This window comes from Podarcis erhardii (assembly GCF_964252035.2).
Source record: "Podarcis erhardii genome assembly, chromosome: 4".
In the NCBI taxonomy this organism is placed as follows: Eukaryota; Metazoa; Chordata; class Lepidosauria; order Squamata; family Lacertidae; genus Podarcis; species Podarcis erhardii.
This window is the reverse complement of record NC_138508.1, coordinates 37,787,445-37,814,120: the sequence shown is the minus strand read 5'-3', so window position 1 is coordinate 37,814,120 and position 26,676 is coordinate 37,787,445. Positions and strand designations below refer to the sequence as shown.

The window sequence follows — 26,676 nt, the reverse complement described above, 5'->3', positions numbered from 1 at the left end:
AATTTCTTTGCAATTTTGCAGAAAAAGGCTGAACAAGTTTAGGCAAAATGAATAAAAGCTCAACAGTTTCACTGATGAGGTTTTAGGTAGTCCATGGAGAATGACTGGCATCGAATTCCCACTCAGTTCCATTTGCATGAGGCTCATCTGCAGGCTTCACTGAAACAAACAGAAGTTGTGCAGAAGCAGCCCTTGGTTTGCTTGAAGGCTATAAATAAAGCAGGTAGAATTTTGAGGAACCGGAGAGAACCTAATGCAACAAGGCAAGCTGCTGTGGCAACCTTTGGGTTTTCCTTTCTCTGATCCTCCCACCAGCAGAGTAAGATTTATTGCACTGCTGTAAGTTTTTGCTAAACCTACTCTGATTAAGGCTGATAAATAAAGATGACGCTCGTCTCTCCTGAGGATTCGTGGCATATAAAATGTGTGTGTGTGTGTGTTAGTTAGCAATACTGGAGCAGAAAGGTCTCTGGAAAGATTGCAGGTTTCATATTTGCAGAATTCAGAAACAAGAAATTTGACAACTGCACAGACAGATTGCCTGCGGTTCGAGTTATCACTTCCTTTGACATTAGCAAGGCTAATTCAACTGAAAAAGGGGAAGCCCCTGAAGGCAAAAACATCATGGACACTGACTGTTAATCATTTAATTATATCTGTTTACAGTGCAGTCCTCCAATTGCTCTGCGTGAAACACAGCTCCACACAAAAAGGTCTGAAACAACTGAAGCTTCAGAACTTCAATTCAAAATATGTCGGGAGAAAACAACACAGGATTCTACTTATCATTCTCCCTCCCCTTTTTGAACTGAAGATAAGCTCACATGGAGGTTTTAAATCTGATGTGCTATGCTTCAGATACTGTCACATGCACAAGATCCAGCATTTTCTTAAATGAATAATGATATCTGCATCCCACCAGAAGCATCTTAAAGGCGTGATATTTCAGATGCAAGCAGCGTGTCATTTCTGAGAACTAGTCCTCTTCTTTACATATTTCCTGGCCCTCCCTTGCTTTCCTCAAATGTCATATTTGCTTTTGTGTGCAGACCTGTGGGTAGAGCTCATGTCTACTTCTGTGCACAGCACCTATCTGCCAGATGCCCTTGATAAATATTATGCTGAAGAACCAAGGCATTAAGTCACATTCCATGGTCTGGAAAAATGTTATTTACTGCATTTGTTTGTTGCTTTAAACAAAAATAAAAATTATAAACAAAATCAATTAAAAACCAACTCAAAATACAGTGGTACCTCGGGTTAGGAACGTAATTAATTCTGGAGGTCCGTTCTTAACCTGAAACTGTTCTTGACCACTTTAGCTAACGTGGCCTCCCGCTGTCACTGCACAATTTCTGTTCTCATCCTGAAGCAAAGTTCTTAACCTGAGGTACTATTTCTGGGTTAGCGGAGTCTGTAACCTGAAGCGTCTGTAACCTGAAGTGTCTGTAACCTGAGGTACCACAGTAAAAGAACGATGTACAAATTCCCCACCCTCAAAAAGTGTTCATCCAACAACACACTAAATTATTATTTATGCACACACACACACACACATACACACACACACACATACATACCCCACCCATCTGGTTGAGTTTCTCAGCCACTCTGGGTGGCTCCCAACAGAATATTAAAAACACGATAAAACATCAAACATTAAAAACTTCCCTAAACAGGACTGTCTTCAGATGTCTTCTAAAAGTTAGATAGTTGTTTATTTCCTTCACATCTGATGGGAGGGCGTTCCACAGGGCGGGTGCCACTACCAAGAAGGCCCTCTGCCTGGTTCTCTGTAACCTCACTTCTTGCAGGGAGGGACTCGCCAGAAGGTCCTTGGAGCTGGACCTCAGTGTCCAGACTGAATGATGGGGGTGGAGACACTCCTTCAGAACAAACCCTGCCCCACCAAAAAATGAGCAGCACAGAAGAGACTAAAATAATGAATTGATGAAGTGATGGTGCCAGGCATGTTTCCCTGGGAAGAACATTCCACAAATAGGGAGATGCCACTGGAAAAAAACATGTTCTCATGTCACCACTCTCCACATCTTTCTGAGATGAGGTACAGGGAGAATTGCCTCTGATGAAGTGGCCAAGGGTCCATCCTGGTTCATGCGCTGAGGGGCTGCGCTTGAGGTATTGTGGCCTTGAGCTGCATAAGACATTATGGGTTGAAACCTGAACCTTGAAATGTTGACTTTAGTTATGTCAATAGATCTGACTAATGACATTTTTAAAGTAAACAAAAAAGGTGAGGAAATTACCCCTTGTACAAGGGTTTTTAAAAATTAAAAGTACATGAGTAACTCCATGACAGTTCTACTCTAACTGTTGTGAAGTAAGTAGTGATGACCACCAACCTCCATACACAAATACACAAATACAAAATTCTGCAAACATTTCTCAGAATGAATTATGTATTAAAATCTATGTTGCTGATAAAATATGAATGATGCTCTATGGTTTTTAATTAGTAAAAATAACGCAAAGAATTGGAGGGATACAAATGAATCACCAGCAGCCACGGTTGGAACTAATACCCTTCCAGCCTGCTGAAAATTCAAAATATTAGTCATCCAAATCAAATAAGTGTGACCCATTACCAACACCCTTTTTAGTATTATTGAGCTGTCTGCAACAATCACTTGTCTTTTTACAACGTAAAAGCAATTTTCACTTGGTCTTCAGTTTAAGACTTGCAACTTCAGTTCAGTTCAGTACTAGGGTAATATATGCTGCCTTTTAATTTAAATCATGACACAGCAAAAATAAACAGATAAGAACAAACGATATGCGTTAATCAATGTTTATGAAAGGAGCGGTTGGCTGGTACAACTCAGTGGTCATGTTTTTTAAAATGAATATAGTGCTTAAAGGGAAGAATATATCCCCAATAGTAGCATGAATATCAGTTTAAACAGACAATGCCTTCAGATTGTGATGTGCTGGCAGTAAGCGAAGAATAGTTAAGCCACTGGACAAACTTGACATATAACACTAAACCGTGGTTTAATAAATCATAGTGCTATGCTTAAACCAGGCCTAACAGGTTTTGCAAAGTATGCTTCTTCATAACTCTCAACCACAGAAGCTAATGATCATATTATCATACTGGATCAAGCTTGGCAGGCAGAAACATTATCACAAATGTTTGGGCTACTGGAGCAAGAAAAATGAGTATATTCTGGTAAGCAGGCGATGAACTTCATTTTCTTTCCCTCAATTCCCTCAACACTGCAGGTGAGGAACTAGAAAAGAGGAAACACATTTTAATAGAGGAAGTAAAACAGCACTGCCCAGCTTTCTTGTCTGTCCAGTTCCTCTTTAATGAGTCAAATTTTAACCTCTGGTTTACTGTTGAAGAACCAGAAGTTCTCTCTACAAAATTCCTTTATTGTACCACAGCACCACAAAAAATCATAGTAATCAGAAGGTGCCATGCTAATCAATGTATATACCGAAACGTGGCTTCTTCCCTAGAGGTGATACTAGCAGGACTGACCTTACTGTGTGACATGGTCACTTTGGGGTGCTAACTAGGACCAGGACCTTTTCAGTACTGGCCCCGACTTGGTGGAACGCTTTGTCACAAGAGACTAGGGCCCTGCGGGACTTGACATCTTTCCGCAGGGCCTGAAAGACAGAGCTGTTCCGCCTGGCCTTTGGTTTGGACTCAGTCTGACCCTTAGGTTTTCCTCCCCTTATGGTTTTGATCTATGGGCTACTTTTAAAATGAGGCTGCATTTAAATTGCATTTTAACCTGTATTTTAAATTGCCCCCCCCCATTATGTTTTTACTGTAATTTTACTGGACACGGGTGGCGCTGTGGGTTAAACCACAGAGCCTAGGGCTTGCCGATCAGAAGGTCGGCGGTTTGAATCCCCACCACGGGGTGACCTCCCGTTGCTTGGTCCCTGCTCCTGCCAACCTAGCAGTTCGAAAGCACGTCAAAGTGCAAGTAGATAAATAGGTACCGCTCCAGCGGGAAGGTAAACAGCATTTTCGTACGCTGCTCTGGTTCGCTGGCCACATGACCTGGAAGCTGTACGCCGGCTCCCTCGGCCAATAAAGTGAGATGAGCTCCACAACCCCAGTCGTCCACGACTGGACCTAATGGTCAGGGGTCCCTTTACCTTAGGTGCCCTGAGCCAGGCTCTGACCGGGGAGGGTGGGGTATAAATTATTATTATTATTATTATTATTATTATTATTATTATTATTATTATAGAATGGCAAATTGTCAGTCACTGGCAGGAGACATCAGGCTGCAAGTGGGATAAATGGATTGGGGTAAGCTAATGGTATATGACACAAAATTCAGGAAAGAGTCAAGGTTGACTTTTGACCTTACCTTCAGAGCCTCTTCTTCATGTTACAGAAGATGCTGTAAGGGAGGGCAAGAAAACTTGGTACTTGGCGTTATGGGTCAGTGTGTCTGGCTGTTAACCAGAAGGCTGGCAGTTTGAGCCCACCCAGGGCCAGCTTGTGAGCAAGACTCCTGCACTGCAGGGGGTTGAATTAGATGGCCCTTAGGGTTCCTTCCAACTCTATGATTCTGTTCTGTGACCTCAGATTAGTTTGCAGTCAGTAGCAGGGCAAAATGTCCAAGAACTTTCCAGTTCTTTGCAGGGAAAGAAGCCATTTGGATTCTCCACCACAGAAGACTAGATCTTTGGAGCGCAGACAGTAGTGTACCACACGCTTGGCCTAGAAGTAAGCTTGGTGGCCTGGACTGATTCTAGTGTAGAAATCTCCCTGCCACAACAGGAGCAACTTCGGCTGGGCAGCCACTTTTATTCTCCTATCTAGCTCAACGTGAGTCAGCCGAGAGAAGTGGAACTTAATGTAAACCAAGGTCACAGGGAACAATGGATCATATTGCTTTTTCTCAGCTACCTTAAAAACACTGGAACCTGAGTCAGATCATTGGTCCATCCAGCTCAATATTGTCTACATTGACTGGTAGAGCCTCTCCAGGATATTAGACAGGGATCTCTCTCAGCCTACCAGGAGATGCTGGAGATTGAACCTGAGTCCTTCTGCATGCAAAGCAAATATACTATCACTGACATACAACCCTTCCCCCAATTGTACTTTAATTGAATGGAAATGTAGGCAAAGGTCTTCTAAAGAAACCTTAATTACCAAGGTCCATGTCCAGGAGCTTAGTCATGGTGTCAATATGGCTGACGTGGTGCAATTTTCTTTTTGCAACTTAGCTTATTGTCACCAAATTCGTTCTTTTGCTCCATTTCCTTCTAGTGCCCAAGGACGTTGCTGTTCTTTGGATATGGGCCGTTGCTGGCACACTCTTTTTTTCTGCAGTTTGTCCTTTCATTCATCCTGAAAAAGCTATGTCACTGCTGTTCAGGGACATTAGTATACGGATATCAAAAGCAGTTCTTTCCATCATAACAGCTCCGTGAGGGACGGATGGATGGCACTGAGTCATTTGGCTGGCTAATTAAGGGCTTAACCTTAGAAGAGTTTTCTTAAGGATCTGACTCAGCTTTATATTTAGGACGGCCAAAAATCCACGTGATTTTAAAGTTCCAGGGAATTATTTTGACCAACATTACCAAACTTTTAAGTGGGACTCAATAAATAAACTTCAACAAGTCTTAGCAGATGAAAAAGTTTCTCGTTTTTATATGGATGGGGATTCATTCAGTTCCTAGAACTGAAAATGAACGGTAAAAAAATAAAATAAAGCGGGTTCCCAAACTGTCATGTCATATTGCAATGCAAACATTCTGATATTCAGGTTGTAAAATGTGGTATTTGAATTTTTAATTGTGGGGGGTTTGGGGGTCCCCCCCCCCCAGTGGATGGTCAAAATTTGATCAAAACTCTAAGCTGAAAAATATATAGAATTACTCTGACTTTTGAGAGATTGACAGTCCACATCTACTCAGAAATAAGTTCACTGAGCTTGATTGGGCTTGCTCTCGTGCATAGGATTGTGCTTTTAAGCAGCAACAGGGAACTATTCTTCCTCTGAAACAAATCAGACTTACTCAAGTAATCCAGTTTAGCTAGATTGTGCCCAACTGTCACACAGCTGCAAGCACTGTATCCTCACAGGATGTGAACAGCTAAGCTATGCTTGTTCTAAGGAAGTGCCTTACCTGCAGAATGCATTTTTACAGTCTGTACTGACAAACCTCCCAGTGTAATCTGTTAGCTGTGATAACGAAGAACTCATTTCATGGAAGACTTCGTTTCTACACCAGAACTAAAGAAAATGTTGGCCTTTGCTTAGCACAATACTTGATGCTGTTAAGACACAGTGTAAGTAATAATGTTGACTCTGGACTCTTTGTGACATGATTGGGTGAAGAGAGCTTTGGGGGCAAATGCTACAACCAGTGAAATTCTGGCATGTGTAAAAAGCTGAAGAACAAATTTACAACATTGTTCTGTGGCTTATAGAGTTGTAAAATCATTTTGCTGGGTGCCAGCTGCATAAATATGAACTGCTTAACCCTAAAAGGGAAGATTAATCCTTAATCAATATTAATATACTGGCTGCAGGCCTCAAATGCACCACACCTTCTGCTAGGTGTTTGCTTCAAATCCACTCCCAAACACAGGAACTCATTCAGAGAATTTCACATCCCAATAATGTGAAATCCCAACAATATCCCTGTTTGCTCCAACCGCTCTCCCTGTAACCAGAAACCCTGCCCTATCATGGTTGTTGATTGTAGGCAGGTTTGTAAGTGTGCTCAACTGAACATGATTAGAAATACAACTCTTCCGACTTCCCTGCTCAATGCAGGAAAGTTGGAATTAGAATTGGCTGGTGTGTGCAGTGGAACTGGGGCGGGCCATATTCCCTTCATACACATTGGCTAACAGCAAACCATTGATTGAATGTAATGGCTTTGGATCCCAGTAATGAAAATCTGTATTCATAAATGCTATTCATTCTTTTTCATGTGGTCATTCAATTTGCAAATGTTTTGAATCGCTCTCGATTGTGAAAGGTGCTTTGTGATCTACATCTTATGAATCTGCATGGGTTGAATATGAGGCAGTGATTTACCTAAGACCACCCAGCAGTGGTCCTAATAATTTGGCAGTGCAATAAATTTATCCAAATATCCTAGGGTAAATAATATTCAGTGGCTTTGGTTTTCACACTTTCTACAAATTAAAGTTTCAACGTTCAATGTTGACTTGGCAAATCCTGAACCTCAGCCATTGAACCTTTGCAGAAGATTCATGCGTTTGTGTGGGATACTGGCCAATCACAAGTTGCCTTACTACTGTCCTACATGAACTAAAAAATGTGCTCTGGAACATTCCCAAAGGCCACATATTTCAAGTGTATAGAAACAGCAGTGGACAAGCTCCTTTTTTCAAGGAAGGTTCTCTAACTGATACATCTAAGAGCTTCATGGAAAACCACTAGGGCAGGTAGACCCATAGCTTTAAAACAGCTTTCCAGATATGCAACATGTTCAGCCATTTGCTTCAAATATAAAATCACTTTAATTAACAGTGCTATGGAAGCTGAATAGGATGATCTACAGCCTGCTGCACATAAGTATACATTTCCCCTCACCCCAGACTATTTCTCCCCACAAGACCAGTAGGGCTATTACACATTTTTAATACGTTATGGTACATTATCCTTCAATTTAATGTTTTGGAAATACATCCATTCATTTTATATTCCTTAGAGCTGCACAAATTTCAACTATGTCCTTTACATTGCATGTTACTATCCTCTTAAGCAATGTAATTCTGCTTTCTGCAGAAGCACTATAAAATGACTAGTTTGCATGCAACTTGGTGTCTTTTTTTGAGGGAGGGAGTTCATTCATGTTGTAGACTACGCATTCACTGCCACAGAAAGTCTGAATACAAATGATTCCCATTAAATAATATCCAGTAATGTATTTAATATAGACAGAAATAATTATAATTTCAGATAAAACATAACTGTTGCAACCAATGATGCCAGTAGGACTTCTTACAAGTAACAGGTTTCATTCCAGTGTACTTTGTTTTTTTTTTAAAATGAAACTTTAAAAGCAGAACTGAAATCCTGCATCTGGTAACTTCAGAGAAACTAATTATGTGTAACTGGGCATTAAATTCTGAAAAATAACAAGAGCTGCATCTTAAGTTCATCAAAAAAAAAGAGTGCAAAGGAGAGTTAGCAAGGGCTGAGCGGCATCATAATATTAGTCAGAGTGAAAACTAGAAAGAATTTGAAACTGCCACTCTGCATCACTGAAACTGAAACATTTTGAAATCATTCAATATTTTATTTAAAAATAAATGCAAGGTCAAAATTTCATTTTACCATATTGAAGAATATATAAATAGATAGATAGATATAGATATAATATGAAATAAATGTTTATGCACCACTTAAGAGTTTTCTGAGTAGTGAATGCAGTTACAGGTGATGGAAGCTTCTGTGACATTCCAAGGAAGACTTGACAAAATAAAGAGGCGGTGTGAGGCATCAGAATGCATTGCAACATCTTGGTTAGAGCCCTCTGCACCTGCTTCAGCAGATGGAATGGAATTATTAAAAGAAACGACACGGCAATGAATACAAAAGTATTCCCTCAGGGGCAAAGATGTTTTGAAATTAAGTTGACACATTTTTATGTTATAAATTAAAAGGGAGGTGCTCTCAAGGAGCCTGTACTTTTATAGCCTCAATGTAAACTTACTGCTCTCCGTGGTGTGTTATTGTAATGGAAGGGAGCACACTTTGGCCTGCAGATACAGATGCACTCTAAGATAAAGCACCATCTAGCCAGTTAATTGCCCAAGCTATGCATGTGTGCGTATGTAGAAGAGGCAAGCAAAGGCTCACCTCCCCTTGTTCCATCTCACTCATCACCAACTTTGTATTTGTGCACTTTTAAGTATATGTTAGTATACGTGTGCAGGTGTGTGTGTTTTTATGTGCCTACATGAGTATTTATGTACAAGTGTGTGAGCAGCACTTGCATATTTGAGCCAAAGGAATGTCAGAATCCACATTCATCTGCAGTGTAGGTAAGATGTCTTGTAAGGGGATTTCTTTTTGGAGCAGTGTGTGTATGAAAGCGAAGTCTTCCTGCTCAACCAGACCTTAGTGCAAGCCCTTTGTTTCCAGCAATACCCTCCCGAGGTATATTGATGCCTGAAGCAGAGTCCAAAGGGTGGCTGTCTCTCCTTACCCAACTAGGGCCTTCACATTAAGAAGACTTGCATCTCAGTTCACACACAATTCCTGCCTTCAATTCTGCCACCCTCATATTGCCATGTGAAACAAGTTGTTTCACCCTGCTTGCATTATTGTGCAGCCGAACATGTGCCATTAGCTGCAGCATTAGATTATTCCTTTGGTTTTGGCAGCTAAGTAAAGTTAGCCTGGGTCAGTGTCTAGTCTGAGAAATTTGAGCAAGGTGCCCTCCCTGGCCACTAACCTTATGTCCCCCACCTCAAAAAGAGCTCACCAAGGGGCAGTATGTACAAATGGGAATGGGTGGTAGGATTGGATGGGTAGGGGTACACTTTCATCTGCCCAGTATTCTGAATGCTACTGAAAAGAAAGGCCTCTGGACCCAAATGTTGGGGCAGGGCTCAGAGACACTGTAAATGTTCTCTTCTCAGGGCTTGGCCGTCTTCTTCTTCTTCTTCTTCTTCTTCTTCTTCTTCTTCTTCAGAGCAATGCCAGCAGATGTGGAGTTTATTCCCTAGCAACTGTTTTTAGCATTGTAGCCCAGAACATGTTATGCTGCTCTTTTTTGTTGTTTAAAAACTATACATGCTAGTGAAATGTTTTTGTTTTAGGAAACTAAACATGTATTTGGATAACTCATAAAGCTACAATAACCCTCTTTATTTTAGTAAGTGTACTGCTATTCAGGTTGAATTCCTTTCTATTAGTTACAAGTTGTGGCCTATATCTACAAAAAGCAGGGGAGAGTTCCAGTGGGTGGAAGTTTTGAGCTCTAACTACCATTAAAGCAGCTACTATTGTTAGTGAGATACAGTCAGATTATATCAACACTTCCAAGCACAGTAAAAGATTTACTATATATGTTCTCTTTTAAAAGACTGAGTTATACAAATATTCCGTATACTGAAGAACAAATGTAATTTAAAACATTTTGAGACAGCCAAGAGAGATCAAATTTTTCTTACAGAAACAGCAAGCTGAAGATTGGAAATAATTTCCCCTAGACAAGAAATGAGAGTTTCACCAAAGTGCTGAAAGCTATTCTCTCAGGAAATAACACATTTTGAAATAAACATTGAAGGATGAAGTTCTTCCTTTACATCTACACAGCAGATCTAAACGCTTTGAATCCTATTCCCAGGCTATATGAAGCTTATGCTTAAACCAAGTAAGATTTAGTTTCTCTGAAGGGATGAAGATATTTTTAAAGCCCTCTTTTAGCTGATTTTTATTCACACTTGTCAGAATGAAATTCCATAAACTGTTTTTGGTAATGCATTCAAGAGAAACAGAAGCACAAAAAGGGATGAATGCTGAAGTCCCTAAAATGTACTGGTAAGTGATTTACCTTTTCTTCATATGAATTTACCCAATATAATAGAAATACTTGATATTCCTTGACTAGTTTATGGTGGAGTCAAAATTATTAGGGTACTTAACCCACACATTCAAAAATCTGCAATTGGCACATGCAAGAAAGGCCTAAAAATAAGTGATTTGCACGCTGCTTCCTTTTAAAAAGTTTTTTATTTATGATTTTCATTTATAACAAACATTTCAACAAAAATAATCCTTACATATCAAGCCTCAACTTCCCTCCCCCTCTTTCTGTGGTTCCTTAAATTTACTCTCTCCCCCCCCCCACTGCATATCCCCATTTGTATGCTGTTTCCTTGCTAAGGTGGAAGCACGAAGTGTATCTCTGAATTGTTAAGGCACCTCTGTACTAGTTAGAAAAATGCAGGTTTATACATATAGGTATCAAACATTCCTATGTGAATTCATTTAAGTGCAAGCACCACAGTTGAATACAGTGGAACTTACTTCTCAGTGAATATGCATAGATTGCACTGACAAGAGTCTAGGGGGGTGGGGAGCAAGGCCAAATTTCACACACACACACACACACAAACCAGCCCTTGCTCTGCCTTCCCAAAGCTGACTAAGCTGGGTGCCAGGCTTTGGGATGGAGGAACAAGGGTGTAGCAAGGTCTCAAGAGCCCCCCTACCTCCTTCCCAAAGCTGGGAAAGTGCAAACTAGGCTTTGAGAGGGAGCTGTGAGGACTCTAGGATCCTGTCAGAGCCCTTGTGCCTCCTCCCCAGAGCCCAGAGCTTCACTTACCTGGTTTTGGTCTAGAACACCATAACACATGGAAATGTGACAATGGCACTCTTTGGCATCTAATGGTCAACATCTGTGGTATCAACTGGATCTCACAGTAAACTGATTACTTGTTATGATGGATTCTTAACTCAAAGAAAGCAACATTAATATCACAGATTATGTTTTAAATGAAAACATTTCCCCCCTCCTTAATCACCCTTTTGGCACTTTAATCTAACTCTGGGTTGTTGCGAGTTAAACACATTGCTTCAAAGTGCCGTTTTTGAATTCACACACTATTAACTTTGGTGGGCGAGATCAAGTAAAAAGAGACACGGGGGGGGGGGGAGAGAAACCACGCATGCTGTTCTATGGGGAGCAGTGAAACTTGTGCAGCGCACACTTCTAAAGTTGCCCTGCTGAATTTAGTGGGGCTTACTTCCAAGTCGATGCGCAGGAGACCTCAGCCATTGATTGACAGGCAGACCTAGGGTGATTTCTGCGGCACACAAGGTTGTGCATGTCTGTTTCCTCAGAAGTAGGCACTGCTGAGAGTTCGTGTGGGTTTTACTCCCTAGGGCATGTCGACAGGATGGCAGCCTGATGTCGCCTGGAACAGATGGGAGGGAAGGAAATGTTGAAAACTGACGTGCAACTTTTGCTCGGGAAGCAAGCCCACTTGACCTCAGCGGCACTCACCTCTGAGTAAAGGCTCCCGAGGTCGAGTTGCTTTGCTGCATTTTTCATGCCCCGCAATCCTAATGCGAAGCGAAGCCCTGCAGGCTGAGTGGGCCTGGGAAGAGCGTCAAGTCAACTCTGAGCAAATGTCAAAACAAAACAAATTCCTTCCAGTAGCACCTTAAAGACCAACTAAGTCAGTTCTTGGTATGAGCTTTCGTGTGCATGCACTTCTTCAGATACTTCTTCAGAAGTATCTTCAGAAGTGCATGCACACTTCTTCAGATGGTATCTGAAGAAGTGTGCATGCACACGAAAGCTCATACCAAGAACTGACTTAGTTGGTCTTTAAGGTGCTACTGGAAGGAATTTGTTTTATTTGGACTATGGCAGACCAACACGGCTACCTATCTGTATCTGAGCAAATGTGTTTAGGATTAAACTGCCCGCGGAACCTGAACCAGTACGATGGCCGGGGTGGGGTAGGCCTGCTAACACGCTACTGAATCCGGAGTGGAAGGGCTTGCTTCGGAGCAAAGAAACACGCAGAGGTCCTTACGTAACACTCCGTATCCAGACTCCCCCCGAGGCGGTGCCTATTCCTATTCCCATGAGCCTCCCTTGCCTCAAAAACCGGATACATTTCCTTGTCTCTATCATACCGCCCTCCGCCGGCCTCCTCGGTCCTCTTTCACCTGCTTTCCTCACTCCCACAGACCCGCGTCTACTTTCCGGAGACGAAGTTCCTTTGGCTCCCTCGGCCCGATTCATGAATCACAGTCGGGGGAGGAGGGGGAAAACACCCCCCCCAGCGCCGGAAGTCCTTCTCCGTCCTCTTATTGGCCTATATCCTTATCAGTCAGGAACTGGAGGACCAACAAACTGCCCCCTCCTCCCCCGCCCCCAGAATTCTTAAAGTTGGGCGGGGTGTGTGGGGGGGGAGCCTTACTAAGTTGTCAGCTTGGGCTTTTCTTTCCTCCTCCTGACTCCCCCCCCCCCCATCGCAGTCGCGCGCTCACCTTTGATTGGGTAATGTCAAGGGAATTGAACCTTAGCACCGTTACAGAGAGACACAGGCGCCCCCCTCCTCCCTCACAGTACGCAGGCGCGGTGCCGCCGGCTGCACGAGCTCTTTGCCCACTCGCTCGCCTCCTCCCGAGGAGGGCTCGGCTGCGGGCGGGTCCTAGCGCCGCCCGGCCCGGCCCCTCGAGCGCCGCCCCCGCACGCCCCTCACCGGGGCAGAGCGATGAGCGAGGGCAGCGGGGCTGCTGCTGCTGAGGAGACGGCGGCGGCGACGACGGGCCCCTCCGGGACGGATTAGCCCCCCATGTTTCCCCGCGGAGCCCCAGCGACGGCACAGACTGTGGTGGGGAGCGGCGTCCCGTCCTCTTTGTTGGCTGTGCTGCTGCAGTCCTCGCCCCTGAGGCTCCGGGCGGGGGACGAGGCTCCGAGGAAGGGAGAGTGCCGTGTGGCGGCGGCGGCGCCCGCCGCTGCTGTTGCTGCGAGGGACAGAAAGCGCCCGACGAGCAACCGGAACCAGGAAAACTGCTGGGATTTAATACGGCGGGCTGCGCCGAGGGATGGCGTGTGCCTGAAGGAGGACGGGAGGCTCGGCGAAGAGAGGGAACAAAGTGAGGGGGCCAGAGAGACTCGTCAGGGGCTGCTTTTGGGGGGTCCTCTTTCTTCACCCCCGACCCCTCCGACATTCCCCGTGAGGGGGGACTTCGCTGCTGCTTGAAACTGACCTTGGAGAGAGTTGGGATCTACAAAAACTAGCAACGTTTTCCTTTGGATTTTCCTTCCCCCGCACCTCTTTCTCCCCCTTAAAAACCACACTTTAAGAATACATATCTACAAATATCGCTCCAGGTTGCTAACTTGTAGGTATATTGAATGTAGCTGGCATAAGAGATTTTATTGTATTTATTTGTTGTAAATCCCCACCCCACCCAGACTTGGTGTTTGGGAACTTGCCACTTGAAAACAACCACCACCAGTGCCTTGGTTAGGTATTGGGTGTTGTGTGGCCCTTGCAAACCATATGTGGACATTAATCATTTATCTATGAGAGCATGTAGGAGGGAGACAAAGCATGAACTTAAAAAACGGAGGAGAGTGTTCATCACTGTTCACCAGTGTCTTTAAATTTTGAAGGTATTAAGGAAGTTGATGGGTAAAATCGGTGGTGTGGGGTTGTTGGTTTTTTTGGAAAGATTGTTAAAGCGGTATATTTCCATAAGTTGTGCTAAGGTACCGTCAGTGACTGTGTATGACGTGATCCATCAAAGATCATTTCCTTCTGACTAAAAGTTACCATGGGTGGGTGATGGGAGGGGGGCTTATAATCAAAAGTTAACCTGGTCTTTCACTATACTGTGTGTTTGCCCTTTGGTGATTAACTGAAGGTGGGGTGTGGGTGTCAGTTTGGGTGAGGAATTTTCATGATATTATACATTACTCTTCTTTTTCTTACAACATTAAGATCCCAGATGGCCAATTCCCTCAACGGCCGGAACCCAGGTGGCCGAGGAGGAAACCCCCGCAAAGGGCGTATTCTGGGCTTCATTGATGCTATTCAGGATGCAGTTGGCCCCCCCAAGCAAGCAGCTGCTGATCGCAGGACTGTAGAAAAAACTTGGAAATTAATGGATAAAGTGGTGAGTCTGTCAGTTGAGTCCTTGTACCAGAAAATAATCACGACTATTTATATGTGTACATGTATGGTCAGATCAATTTGTGTCCTTGTTTGGAAAGAGTGAGTGTTTTCACATTTATGGCAGATCCCCATTTAACCATGGCTCATGTTTTCTCCTTAATACAGAAGAGGGAAAAATACATTTGTTTTAAATGTACCTTTTGATAAGCACTACTTTAAATAGTAGAGATTTGTAGGGTTGTGAATAAGCAGCTTGTTTCCTGTGAACCAGATGTTCTTTGGTTCCCCACTGGAGCATGTTGTTACAATATCTTCTTGAAAATGAAACTTCAGTTAAGGTAATCAAGTTGTGAAGCACTCTTACGTTAATCATATGCATGCAGTTCAATTTGCAGTTTAGGGGAATAAAAAAACCCCTGCTTTCTCTCGTAGGAATGAGCAAAACTTAATGGCCTTGGCTTTCAATTTTAATGGTTCCTTAAAATGTATTATGTGATTTCTTGAATAGTTATTGGAGAGCTGTTTACCATGGAGGCATGGTGTACGACTCAAAAATTATCTGTTAACCTGTATCTGAATCGGAATCACTTATTTTGTTAAATATTGTTGTAGAATAGTTAGCACGTTTAGTCATTGCAACTTCTACTAAGTTGTATGCAACATCCCTTTTCTCACTGCAGAAAAATATGGTGCCTTCCATAGTTCCAGTTACAGATAGGTAGCCGTGTTGGTCTGCCATAGTCAAAACAAAACAAATTCCTTCCAGTAGCACCTTAAAGACCAACTAAGTCAGTTCTTGGTATGAGCTTTCGTGTGCACGCACACTTCTTCAGATACTAAGAAGTGTATCTGAAGAAGTGTGCATGCACACGAAAGCTCATACCAAGAACTGACTTAGTTGGTCTTTAAGGTGCTACTGGAAGGAATTTGTTTTGTTCAGAAAAATATGGTTCATTACTAAGGCAACAGGACAGATATTTAATTAAGTGTGCAGCATTGGCTATGAGGATGATTGATGGCTTTCTTTTTAATCCTTCACAACTGAACAAGCAACATCAGTTGGCATTAAATTCTTAAAACAAAAGAATAGTCTTTACTCATGGCTTTATGGCTGGTATTTCACCTACAATGAATATATGAAGTTTCTATATAGGTAAAGAATATTATTGCATATAACTAGGTGGAATTCTTACAACTTTGAAGTGAATGTTTATTGAGAGAGCAATAGAACTTTCATTTGTCAAGCAGTAAATGTCTCAATGAAGATGCTTAAATAGCCACAACTGATTCTTAGGCCTTTTACAATTATTATCAAGCCTTAACTTGGAATTCAAGACTAATGTATTGCATAAAAGTCGCACATTTGATTCCTGGTGTTGAAGTCTAGAAATAAACTTCTTTGGAACTCAAGTTCTGATTGTATGTGTTGCCAGCCTAGAGATTTCAGAACAACTTTAAAGGTTACTACTACTGCTAAGACTGGCAGTAATTCAGGCTAAAGTGTGTGCCTGCAATACCTTATCTACCTACCTGATTAGGGCAAGTTACTTTAGTCTCAGTTTAGATATCCTATAGATTTTCCATAATTTATGCCATGCAAGTTGATCATCAACCCTTTTTTCTTTCTGGAGTTACACTTTTGTGTCTGCTTTATACAGTACAAAATCCATAACGTGAGAACTGAGAAAACTGCATTGCTTAGGCTGCAGTGCTATGGACATTGCTTGAGACTAACATCTTATACCAGTTCATGTCTACCTTATAACAGTTCATACTATTTGTCAATTTAGTCCAGTCCTGTTTGCATTAGCTCTCTAGGCTTTTTTCAGGTGGAGTCTTTCACTTCATTTGCTATATAATCCTTCTAACTAGAAATGTCAGGGATCATATCTGAAATATTCTGCATAACAAACATGAGCTCTACCATTGATCTGTGGCCATGCTTTCCAGAGTAGCTCCAGTTGGATTCAGTAGAACTTGAGTAAAAAATAGTTAGAGTTGGGCTGCTCAATCCATAACACAAAGCAGACATCTCTACAGACTCTGTGGATCTTTGTTTTGTGACATACATTGAGGCCATGATAATACAGACATTCCTTATTGTGCTGTTTGAGTTCCATGGGTCAGGTTTTTTTTAATGTATTCAGTTTAAAGATGCAGATATCTTTTTGCTTTTAACATGTTTCTATTAAATTAAGATTTCATTTTTAACATTTCCTTTTTTTTACATTCATATTTCTTCCCAAAAGCCTTCCTGGAGGAAAATGAGGATTTTTTTTAGTTGCCCTTTGCGAACCTAGGTTCATTTATCCCTTGTGCATTGTTTCTATATCTAGCACTGTCACTTCCTCACAGCTTTATCTTGCCAATCTTGCTAACCATATTTATCTGATTTCAATGGGACTGATGTCCAAGTAAGGTTTTTTTTAGGTTTATAACTTTAAATAGCAAGCCGCCTTGGCATGTTACCTCTATCCTATTTATATAGCAAACTGGTAGTGCTAAACAAACGTATGATGGAAACAATCACAGTTGTCTGGGATATATGTACAGTTAGTGGTGAAGCAGACTGATTAATTTACTGATTATACATCCGTATTTGGTTATAGTAACATCATACTTAAGGTGTTTCTCTGAAGCAGCAATTGTTGCCCCATCCTAAGCACTGATTTGTTGACACTTCAAAAGTAGTATGAATGACCAGTATTAACATAGTATCGGTTCATAGAATGGCTAAATACAATACTGTAGTTCATTACAGTGGCCCTATCCATACAGCTGTAAGTGAGCCCAGATTTAGTTACAGTACTTGTGTCTGTGTGCTGTAGCTGTAATCTAGGAGAACAGGAAGTTGCCTTGTGGGTATAGACTTTAGCAGGTGTGTTCTGAATGGCAAAAAGATACTGTTATTCAGGTCTAAAATTAATGTATTGTTAAATTGTGTATGTAAGGTTTAATTTGGACATAACTTCTATAATGCCTTATAACTGGCATTCAGTACTATAACTCTTGGAATGTAAAATTATTAGCAGTATTCATCAGATGTAGGGATGTAACCTGAGATTTCTTCTCTAAGTGGTATTAGGTCTAAATCTCAGAAAGCTTTCTAATGTTGTTTTCTTGTTTCAGTTACTATGCAAACTGTGAAAGATCTCATTGTTTACATCATTACTGCTTGAATTTTAAAAGCCTTGCTACAATGGCTTGTATCCCTTTAATTTATGGAAGTTCATGAAATAAAAGTTTCCTCATCTCTCTGTCTTTTCCAGAGGATTCCCCTGCCAACAGTGACAAGGGAATTGTCACAAATTGACTTCTTTAAGTTAACTTATTTTAGGGCCCAAGCCAATGTTTTTGCCCACGAGAGTATAGGGTCTGTTTTACAGAAGGCTTTAGGAAGTCTAGATGCTATACCTTCCCCCACCCCCCTCTTCCATTGGTTAAGTGTCCTCAGTTGGATCTTAATGTATCCCATTTAAGCTTTTGCCAGTTAATCACATTTTATCTCGAGATTAAATTAAAGTATACCAGACAGGATGATGTCATGATGTTAGAATCCTGTTATTTGTATCTAGAGTTGAGTATTTGGTACTTGTAGTGGAGATGATGCATTTGAACAAACACTATTCAGCTATCTTTTGTGTTAGCAGATGGCAAAGGGATGTTTTTTCATAGTTAAAATAAATACTAGATTGTAAAAGCATTTCCAAAATTAAATGCAGCTTATGATTTGATCCTGCAATGCAGTTCTTGCAACAGAATTCTGTGGAGGAAAATACCAGAGACTGCTCAATATGATGAGGTTGTTTTTGTGATTAGAGTCTAACTGGCCCAAGTACAATTGTAACACTCAGCCATATAAGAATAAGCCATGGTATCCCTTATTACACCCTCCCCCCCTTTGAAAGTTTGTTTTGAGTAAGATCATTAGCTTGGTTTGCACAATATGGTAAACAGAACTGTGGCTTCCTGGGGTCACATAAATGCATGGGCTCCCAAATAGGAATTCACAGCCACTTTGGTCATCTCCAGGACTTTTTGTTGGCACATTGAGCTTAGTAAGTGTTTGGTTTAGTGGGTTTTCCAAACCCAGGCTTGTGTTTAAGCTTTCTCCTAGCTATAGCATGTGCTTAGTGGGGAAAGAGTTTAAGCATATTAACCTCCATCTTCTTTTTATTATTCTTCATTAAATTTGTAGACTGCCCTTCCCCGGGAGATTCCAATGTAAAAATACAAAATGAAAACACGAAATATATAATAAAACAAACCAACCACCCCCCAAACACATTTAAAAGAGCATAGAATGTTAATCAGCCAAAGGCTCAGTGCAGGGAGGAATAAAGTGGCTGTGGCTGCAAGTTTCTCTCTAGGAATCCACATGTTTGTGTGGTCCTGGTAATGGTAAGCTGTAGTTTCACATAGCATGTGTTGCGAATGAAGCCTTTATGCCAAATTTGGGGAAATTTGGCTTATTCTACCAATGCTTAGTTAAGAAAAAGAATCATGTTTGCTCCAAATATAGTTAGATTAAGCTACTCTCCTCCTCCACCACCACTACCTTAGGTAACGGGCACATCAGATTTTACTTACCTGAAAGTGGAAGCTTTTAAACTCCTTCCCATGTGTGTGGCACATGAGGGTAAGGCTTGCCATGGTTCATTTTCAGTCACATAGTGCCAAAGGCTTCTCTGGTTTGGAGCTGTATTTAAAAGCCTGTTATTTATCGTCCAGATGATCTGATAGATAAGCACAAGTTTGTTGCATATTCTACAAAAAATCACTATACAAATTAAAATGATGGTTTATCTTTTAAATATCTAAATATCACTATGCAGTTTTTCTGTATATATTTCACTCCAAGTGTTTCATAACAAAAATGACAGATTATTGTCCATAGTTCCGTATTAAAAAGTTTCAGAATAAGAGATATGCAATAAAAGTCTGTTAAAACAAGCCATTAATAATTCCTTGCAGGAATGGTGTGATATCCTGTGTCCTAAGAGATGGTAGCACAATCGCTTAAGATGTTAATGCTGTTTTTTGGTGGTGATAGTGGTGGAGATAAACATCCCTAGACAACTTTGGAGGCAGTGTTTGGAACTCTTGGAAGCTACACAAATTATTGTTCATTTCAGTACCTTATTATGTAAGCAGAAGGTAATAGGCATTTTGATTGTGCTGCCTGAATTTGATTGGATTCAGTAAGTTTGTGTCCAGTGCTACGTTCCACATGTCAGACAGTATAAATCTATATGGATGGCAAATGTAGAACTGTATAATGTGAAATAAACAAATTGCATACACTACATAGGAGAGGCTAATTACAGTTTGAAAAGCCACTTGGATGTTTTGCTTGTTTATTTAAAATATTTATATCTTGCATTTCTGCTTGACATCTGGCCTCCAGGCTGGATGACAATAAAAGAAAGCTAACACACAGTGTAAGAATAGGGGATGGCTACAGCTCAGTGGTAGAGCATCTGCTTTGCACACAGAATTCCTGGTTCTATCCCTGGCCTTTCCAGGTAGGGTTCAGAATACCACCTGACTGAAAGACTGAAGAGCTATCTAGATAGAACTAGATAAACCCAACATTTGAAACTCCCATTGTTCTAGGCGCGTTTTGCGACCGGGAATTTCATAAATGCGAGCAGTTTCTGAGTTCAGGGTGCAGTACTGCATCTAAGATTTCAAATTAAAATTGCCACTATTACTTGGAAGTAAATCCCAGCCATGTTCAGAGTGGCTTTGTCCCAAGTAAAACGTGCATGGATTAGGGACCTAAAAACTTTCTTTTCTTTTAAACCCAACATGTTTTGTTTAGGTTTAAGTTGTCTTGTTTAATGTACTTTTAATGTATGATGTGCTTTTAATTTGAAATACAATAGCCAGTTATCTATCTCACACTCTCACAAATTTTGGAGTGGGATCATTGGAGGACCCTTAAATCTTAGGTTTGCGAACTGAACACTCAAGGTGGGTGTCTCTGCCATCAGTTGTAGAGGCCTTTAATATGTGTTCATTTTGGTGCCAAAAAGATATATTTATATGAAGGAAAGGGAGTGTAGGGAGAATCCAGGGCTTGTCTGCAGAGTGGAAGGAAAGGAGGACCTTTTTCTGCCTCCCCACTTCCAGCCTCTTAAGAGTATTAGGGGGGCAGGCAGGGGAAGCATGGCTTTGTTTTTTGAAGTCTTCAGACGAGGACTAGACCATGTGAAAAATGAACATAAGATTTTAGCTGCAGTTCATTCATTTTCAGCTTTGTATTCTTGTTACAGTGGTGCCTCGCAAGACGAAATTAATCCGTTCCGTGAGTCTCTTCGTCTTGCGGTTTTTTCATCTTGCGAAGCAAGCCCATTGACAGCTTAGCGGATTAGCGCTATTAGCGGTTTAGCGGCTTTTAGCGGCTTGGCGGATAAGCGGCTTAGCGGCTTAGGAAAAGGGGGGGGGAAGGGGGAAAAACCCTGCAGGAACTCACAAGACATTTTCGTCTTGCGAAGCAAGCCCATAGGGAAATTCGTTTTGCGAAGCGCCTCCAAAATGGAAAACCCTTTCGTCTAGCGGGTTTTCCGTCTTGCGAGGCGTTCGTCTTGCGGGGCACCACTGTATAAAAAAGTGCACCTAGACATTCTGTTGTTGAGCCCATAACCTAGGTTTAAGGTGCCATTTAGCTCCTAGCTTTCATATCTCAGTTTCTAAACTGGATAGACCAATGATTTGACTAGGGTATGATGTAAAATATCCAATCCCACCGTGCTCAGATATTGTTGCTGCTGCTAATTCCAGTAGGAGACTATGTTTCCACTGTGGACACTACAGAATATTTAAAGAAGAGTAGCTGGAGGAGTTGTGTGTTCAAATTTCACACTTAAAAGTTAGAAAGGGAGCTCTGAGAGTGCATTATCTATGACTGGGTTGCTGCTCAGTATTTTGTTAGTAGATGAAGTAAGTGCTTCAGTCATTTACATTTTTTCCAGCAATGACTTAGCATTTTCAGTTTGGGATGGAGTTAGCCCTTTGGAAGAATGGTTTAAGGTAGAATGCTTCAGAGGTCCTATTATTATTAGTATAAGGTGGCACATGCACTCCCCTCCAGCTCCATTTAACATTGTGAGGTAAGTTAGGCTTAGAGATATTGTGAGTGGCTCAAGGGTACCCAGTGGGCTTTGTGGCTCTGTGGGGATTTGCACCTTGGTTCCCCACTCTAACCACTACACCACACTGGCCTGGGACAAAGATCTCATAGAAGCCTGGTCAGGCACTCTCAATCCTCATAATGTCTGAAGCAGGTGCTTGCAGCTTCAAATATTGTGGTTCTTCTCCCTCAAAAGCTCAATATTGTAATTTCACAGAACCAGATATTTGACCCTTGCTAACATTTTAACTGGCCAAATATTTATTTTCTGCATAATTTTGTTGTAGTCAGGAAAATATTTATCACTTGTTGCATGCATGTTGTTGTTTAATTGCATATTACTTAAAACACTAGGTACTTACTAGAAAAGAAAAATCCAACCAGTAAAAGTTAATGAACACTTACTACCTGAATTAATGTTTCCTCAGTTTGGAGCATGTTTTGTACAGTGGTGCCCCGCAAGACGAATGCCTCGCAAGACGAAAAACCCGCTAGACGAAAGGGTTTTCCGTTTTTCGAGGCGCTTCGCAAGACGAATTTCCCTATGGGCTTGCTTCGCAAGACGAAAACGTCTTGCGAGTCTTGTGAGTTTTTTCGCTTCCCCCCTTTTTCTAAGCTGCTAATAGCCGCTAATAGCGCTAATCCGCTAAGCCGCTAATAGGGGTGCTTCACAAGACGAAAAAACTGCTAGACGAAGAGACTCGCGGAACGGATTATTTTCGCCTTGCGAGGCACCACTGTAATTGGTAACTAAGCTACAGTTGAATGGGTCAGTTTTTTATTGCAATAGCTGATGACTTCTTGCTTATTGTTAACGCATATATGTTAATGCATATATTTGTCGTGTTGGGCCATCCTCATAGGACAGGCATAGGTAATCTCTGGCCCTCCAGATGTTTGGGACTACAATTCCCATCATCCCTGACCACTGGTCCTGTTAGCTAGGGATGATGGGAATTGTAGTCCCAAACATCTGGACGGCCAGAGTTTGCCTATGCCTGTCATAGGATGTAGAATTAACAGTGGTGTTTTATATATATTCCCCCTTTCATCTTAAGTCTTGATTCAGTTTTGATTTCAGTAGTTTTCTATTTATGCATTATGCTGTTGATAGCTTTTCACATGTTTATATCGCTAAAATCTTTATTGAAGTTTATGTAAGCAATGGATAGCATCCAGCATTGAACTTGTATGAGTACAACTCTCATTCCGTGAATGGTAGCTCCTTTCCTTCATAGTGTGACATCATCAGCTATTGCCTCATAAATATACTTAGTCACACTGGTAGTGAAAACAATGTTAAAAGACTGCTAAATTTCCCCCCTAAATTTTAATGTCATTAACCTGGCATCAGTTATGTGTTCTGTAGTTCTGTTACTTCACTTGATATACAACTCATTGGTCTTGGACACTGCTTCCAATTGTTGCTTGGGATTTATATTTTTCAGTCTTATTTGAATGTTTCATCTTGTCAACTCCATTCACTTTGACAACTTGAATCAGTTCAGAGGTAACAGGAAATCGTTTCCCAGTATAAGAATAAGCTGCAGTGGGCATTGGGTTCACATCCACTCCTCTTCTTTTCTTTCATGTCCACCAGGAAATAGAAAGCATTTATTCTTGATTTAGAACTAGCCATATTTCCATGTGACATCTGAACCAGGATCAAACCATGTTTTCGGCCCCCCAAGTTTGGACATCATGTGGTATTCTTAGTTTTCAAATCGAGATTGGGTTTCCTTGCAGGAATGAAAGAAGAGGTGGGAGGAGGGAGTGTGAAAGCTGTTGTTTTCCTCTACGTTTGAAATTAGGTATTTTATGTTCTTCAATGCTACAAATGTCTGCAGCGCATTCCTGACCAAATGGTTCTTGTTTCATCAGCAAAGCTAGGATTGCTTGGGACAATATACAATGTGTTGGCTTAAATATATGCTTCCAGATGCTGTCTTTGATATACAATAAAGTTTTATCCATTTAGATAATTTATCATTCACGTGAAATTGTTTTTGGTTCTAGGTGAGACTGTGTCAGAACCCCAAACTTCAGTTGAAAAACAGCCCACCTTATATACTTGACATTTTACCAGATACCTATCAACACTTGCGACTTATATTGAGCAAGTATGACGACAACCAGAAACTTGCACAGCTCAGTGAAAATGAATATTTTAAAATCTATATTGACAGTCTCATGAAAAAATCAAAACGGGCTATAAGACTTTTTAAAGAGGGGAAAGAGAGGATGTATGAAGAACAATCACAGGACAGGTAAGAAAACTTTGTTTGGCCAATTGGTCATGGCCAATTCTAGCACAACTTTATTTGTATATTTCAGCAGTATTTGGATACTTAACTATTTAAGGACATAATGTTTATTTTCTGAAAACAGTGACCTGAAGGTCAACTAGTAACTATTGCATTTTTAAAATTTCTATAGTATTCATAACTTTTAAGTGAACTTCTGATGCAACTGTTTTCTTATGAAGTCTTACTTTTTATGTACAGTTCATATTGTATAGGAATATAGCCTCTTTAGAGTGCCAGAATTGGAGGTTTGCTTTCATGACACATATAAACTAACAGCAGGGTTACTAATCTTTTTGGACCTATGGGCATATATGCAAACTGGAGAAACAGCTATGGGTACAAACACTCTGCAATCAAGCACACACTGCACCCTATTCTATTGGTTTCAATAGAATGCATATTCAAGTCTAATTTCAGTGCGGAGAGGGACCTTGAGGGTACCAGGGAAGGACTCTTGGGTGCATGTCTCCCTTTGGGAACCATGTTGGTGACCCTGCTTATGCATTTGGAAATTTGAAAGTGGAATGGAGGTAGTTCCATTCAGTATTTATGTCAAATAGTTTTGGAGATGCTTTCTGGCCAATATGAGTTTGGTGCTGGATTTGTCAACACTTCCAAAATATTAATGTGACACTTGTTTTCCTGGTTTCATGAAGTAAGGTGTTGGTGACAATGATCATACCTAATAATAAACCAGTCATTTTGGCTTATCATGGTTTCTTGTGAACAAGCAGCATATTGACATAGCCCCAACATACAGCAGCATACATAGCCCCAACATTCTTTCTCTGTTGTAGAAAACCAGGAAGCCTTAGCTTCCCATTATATCTGAACCAGAAATTATTGTTTGTTGTACAATTGGCAAGCCAGTAACAACCAAGGCTTAGGGATAGCTATCATGGATCTGACTTAATCACTGTTGCACACACACACAGTTAAAAGTACTTATTGGACATTTTTTTATTTCTGATTTTATTTGTTCTTCTTTCATGTCCTTTGTGGCCTGTAGAGATCCTGCCAAAGTTGTGTCATGGAGCTTAACATTTATTGAAAAGACTAGGCATTAATACTAGGTATTTTAGTCTTGAATCCTAGTGGCAAGAAAAGCTACTTCATATATTGATTTGAGTGAAATTATTTTCTGAGCAAGTTAAGTTTTGTATGTGCTTGAGAAAGTAGCAGGAAAGAATATAATAATTAAGAATGTTGCTTTGTGAAGGAATCATGCAAGAGTGAAGGGGCGTGGATGTTAAGCATGGGTGGAAGATTCAAATGGAAATTAATGTCTCAAAGCTTTTTAAACTATGGAAAGGGTGTTCTTCATTTCTGACTTAAAACAAATGCACCCATAAAGAGTTTATGTGTAATGGAGCATTTGTGAACTTTTGAGTGTGTGTTAAAGAGCATAGTAAAATAGTAGTACTCTTTCATTCTCAAAGTGTGGTTCTGTTGTTGACTTTAATATGCCAAGCTGCAAATAGCAAGTTAGTCATGCTACTTTGCATTTGACAGGGACATTCCTCCTCCTTCCCTTTCTTTATAAAATCCTTACATAGTTTGTAGATCCCATGTAATGTCAGATGCAGGGGAAAACGTCACTTCAAAACACAGGTTTAAGAGTGGGGAAGTTTTTCTATAATAACTGTGGCTAGCACCATGTGGTGTTGCATTTGAATGTATGCATCATTGAGTGATGCCAAGTAAAATTCAAATGGAAATAGATGATGTAGGTTGCTATCCGAAACATACTTAGTAGGGAATAAATCCCATTGAATCCAGACTTACTTCTTGCTAAACTTGCATTGGATTGTACTTCTTATAAATCCAGCTTTGGGAAACAACAAGAGGCAGGTAATAAGCATTCTCAGTGAACCTGGACATTTACAGATGTAGAAAAAACAACAACCCTAAGTTCTGCTGCCACCGCAACCCAACATAATGAAATCTAAGGATGCTCAGTGTCTTGCTGGAGTGGGGGTGGAAAATCAAGAAAGAGGAGGAACGAAATGGAGTACAGGCAACTACCCATTTGTTTGGGGGTTGCATTCCGAGGCACCGTGCGCATCAGTGGGATGCGCTTAAGCCCGCCCTATTCTATCCTGCTTCCTTTTCATGGCAAAAACAATGTGCAAAAGAGTTCATATGCGTGCCAAACGCATGCAATTGGGAAGTGGCCTGTATCTTGAAAGAGGAAGTGATTGCCCGGCATGAACACTGAAAGGGAACACTGTGTATATTTATTTGCAAGTCCCACTTCTGCCTCCATATTAGAGAGCAACTACGAAAACCAAGAAGCAGTGAAAATATAAGTGAGTAGTATACTGATCTGGGTCTTCACTTTCTTTGAGAGAGGGTAGATGAACACTGTCTTCTTCAAGATGATGGACCTCTTCTTACTCAATGTTAGTGACTCAGTTCAGATGTAACAACATACCGTGGGTGAGCTGGCACATGCTCAGGCAAGCTTGCTCCCCCTTATTTGTGTTCAGTTGGAGGAGTTTTGAAGTTTCCTAGCTTATTAATAAAATTGGTTGAATAAATTACCATTTGCCACTTGAAAACAGCAAGAAACTACAGTTTGTTACTGTTAGTGAAAG

General features: G+C 41.0%; 2 protein-coding genes across 7 annotated transcripts in view; one reads left to right on the top strand and one right to left on the bottom strand.

Moving 5' to 3' along the window:
* Positions 1 to 13,688, bottom strand: part of LOC309340754 (uncharacterized protein) — a gene marked incomplete at its 5' end in the record, with an annotated part of 31,641 nt that extends 17,953 nt beyond the window's left edge. The window contains 3 exons of one of the 6 annotated variants that reach the window (XM_081859811.1): positions 11,746 to 11,914; positions 12,004 to 12,097; positions 13,002 to 13,688. In XM_081859811.1, the coding sequence (XP_081715937.1) occupies positions 11,746 to 11,914; positions 12,004 to 12,097; positions 13,002 to 13,688 (950 nt within the window). The other 5 variants (XR_014156075.1, XR_014156077.1, XM_081859812.1 and 2 more) reach the window with 5 other exon arrangements.
* The window catches only part of CBLB (Cbl proto-oncogene B), a 58,504-nt gene continuing 45,103 nt past the window's right edge, over positions 13,276 to 26,676 (top strand). Inside the window, exons 1-3 of the mRNA XM_081859651.1 lie at positions 13,276 to 13,862; positions 14,465 to 14,639; positions 23,790 to 24,040. Coding sequence (XP_081715777.1) covers positions 14,472 to 14,639; positions 23,790 to 24,040 — 419 coding nt within the window. The 5' untranslated portion in view covers positions 13,276 to 13,862; positions 14,465 to 14,471. The remainder of the gene's footprint in view (positions 13,863 to 14,464; positions 14,640 to 23,789; positions 24,041 to 26,676) is intronic.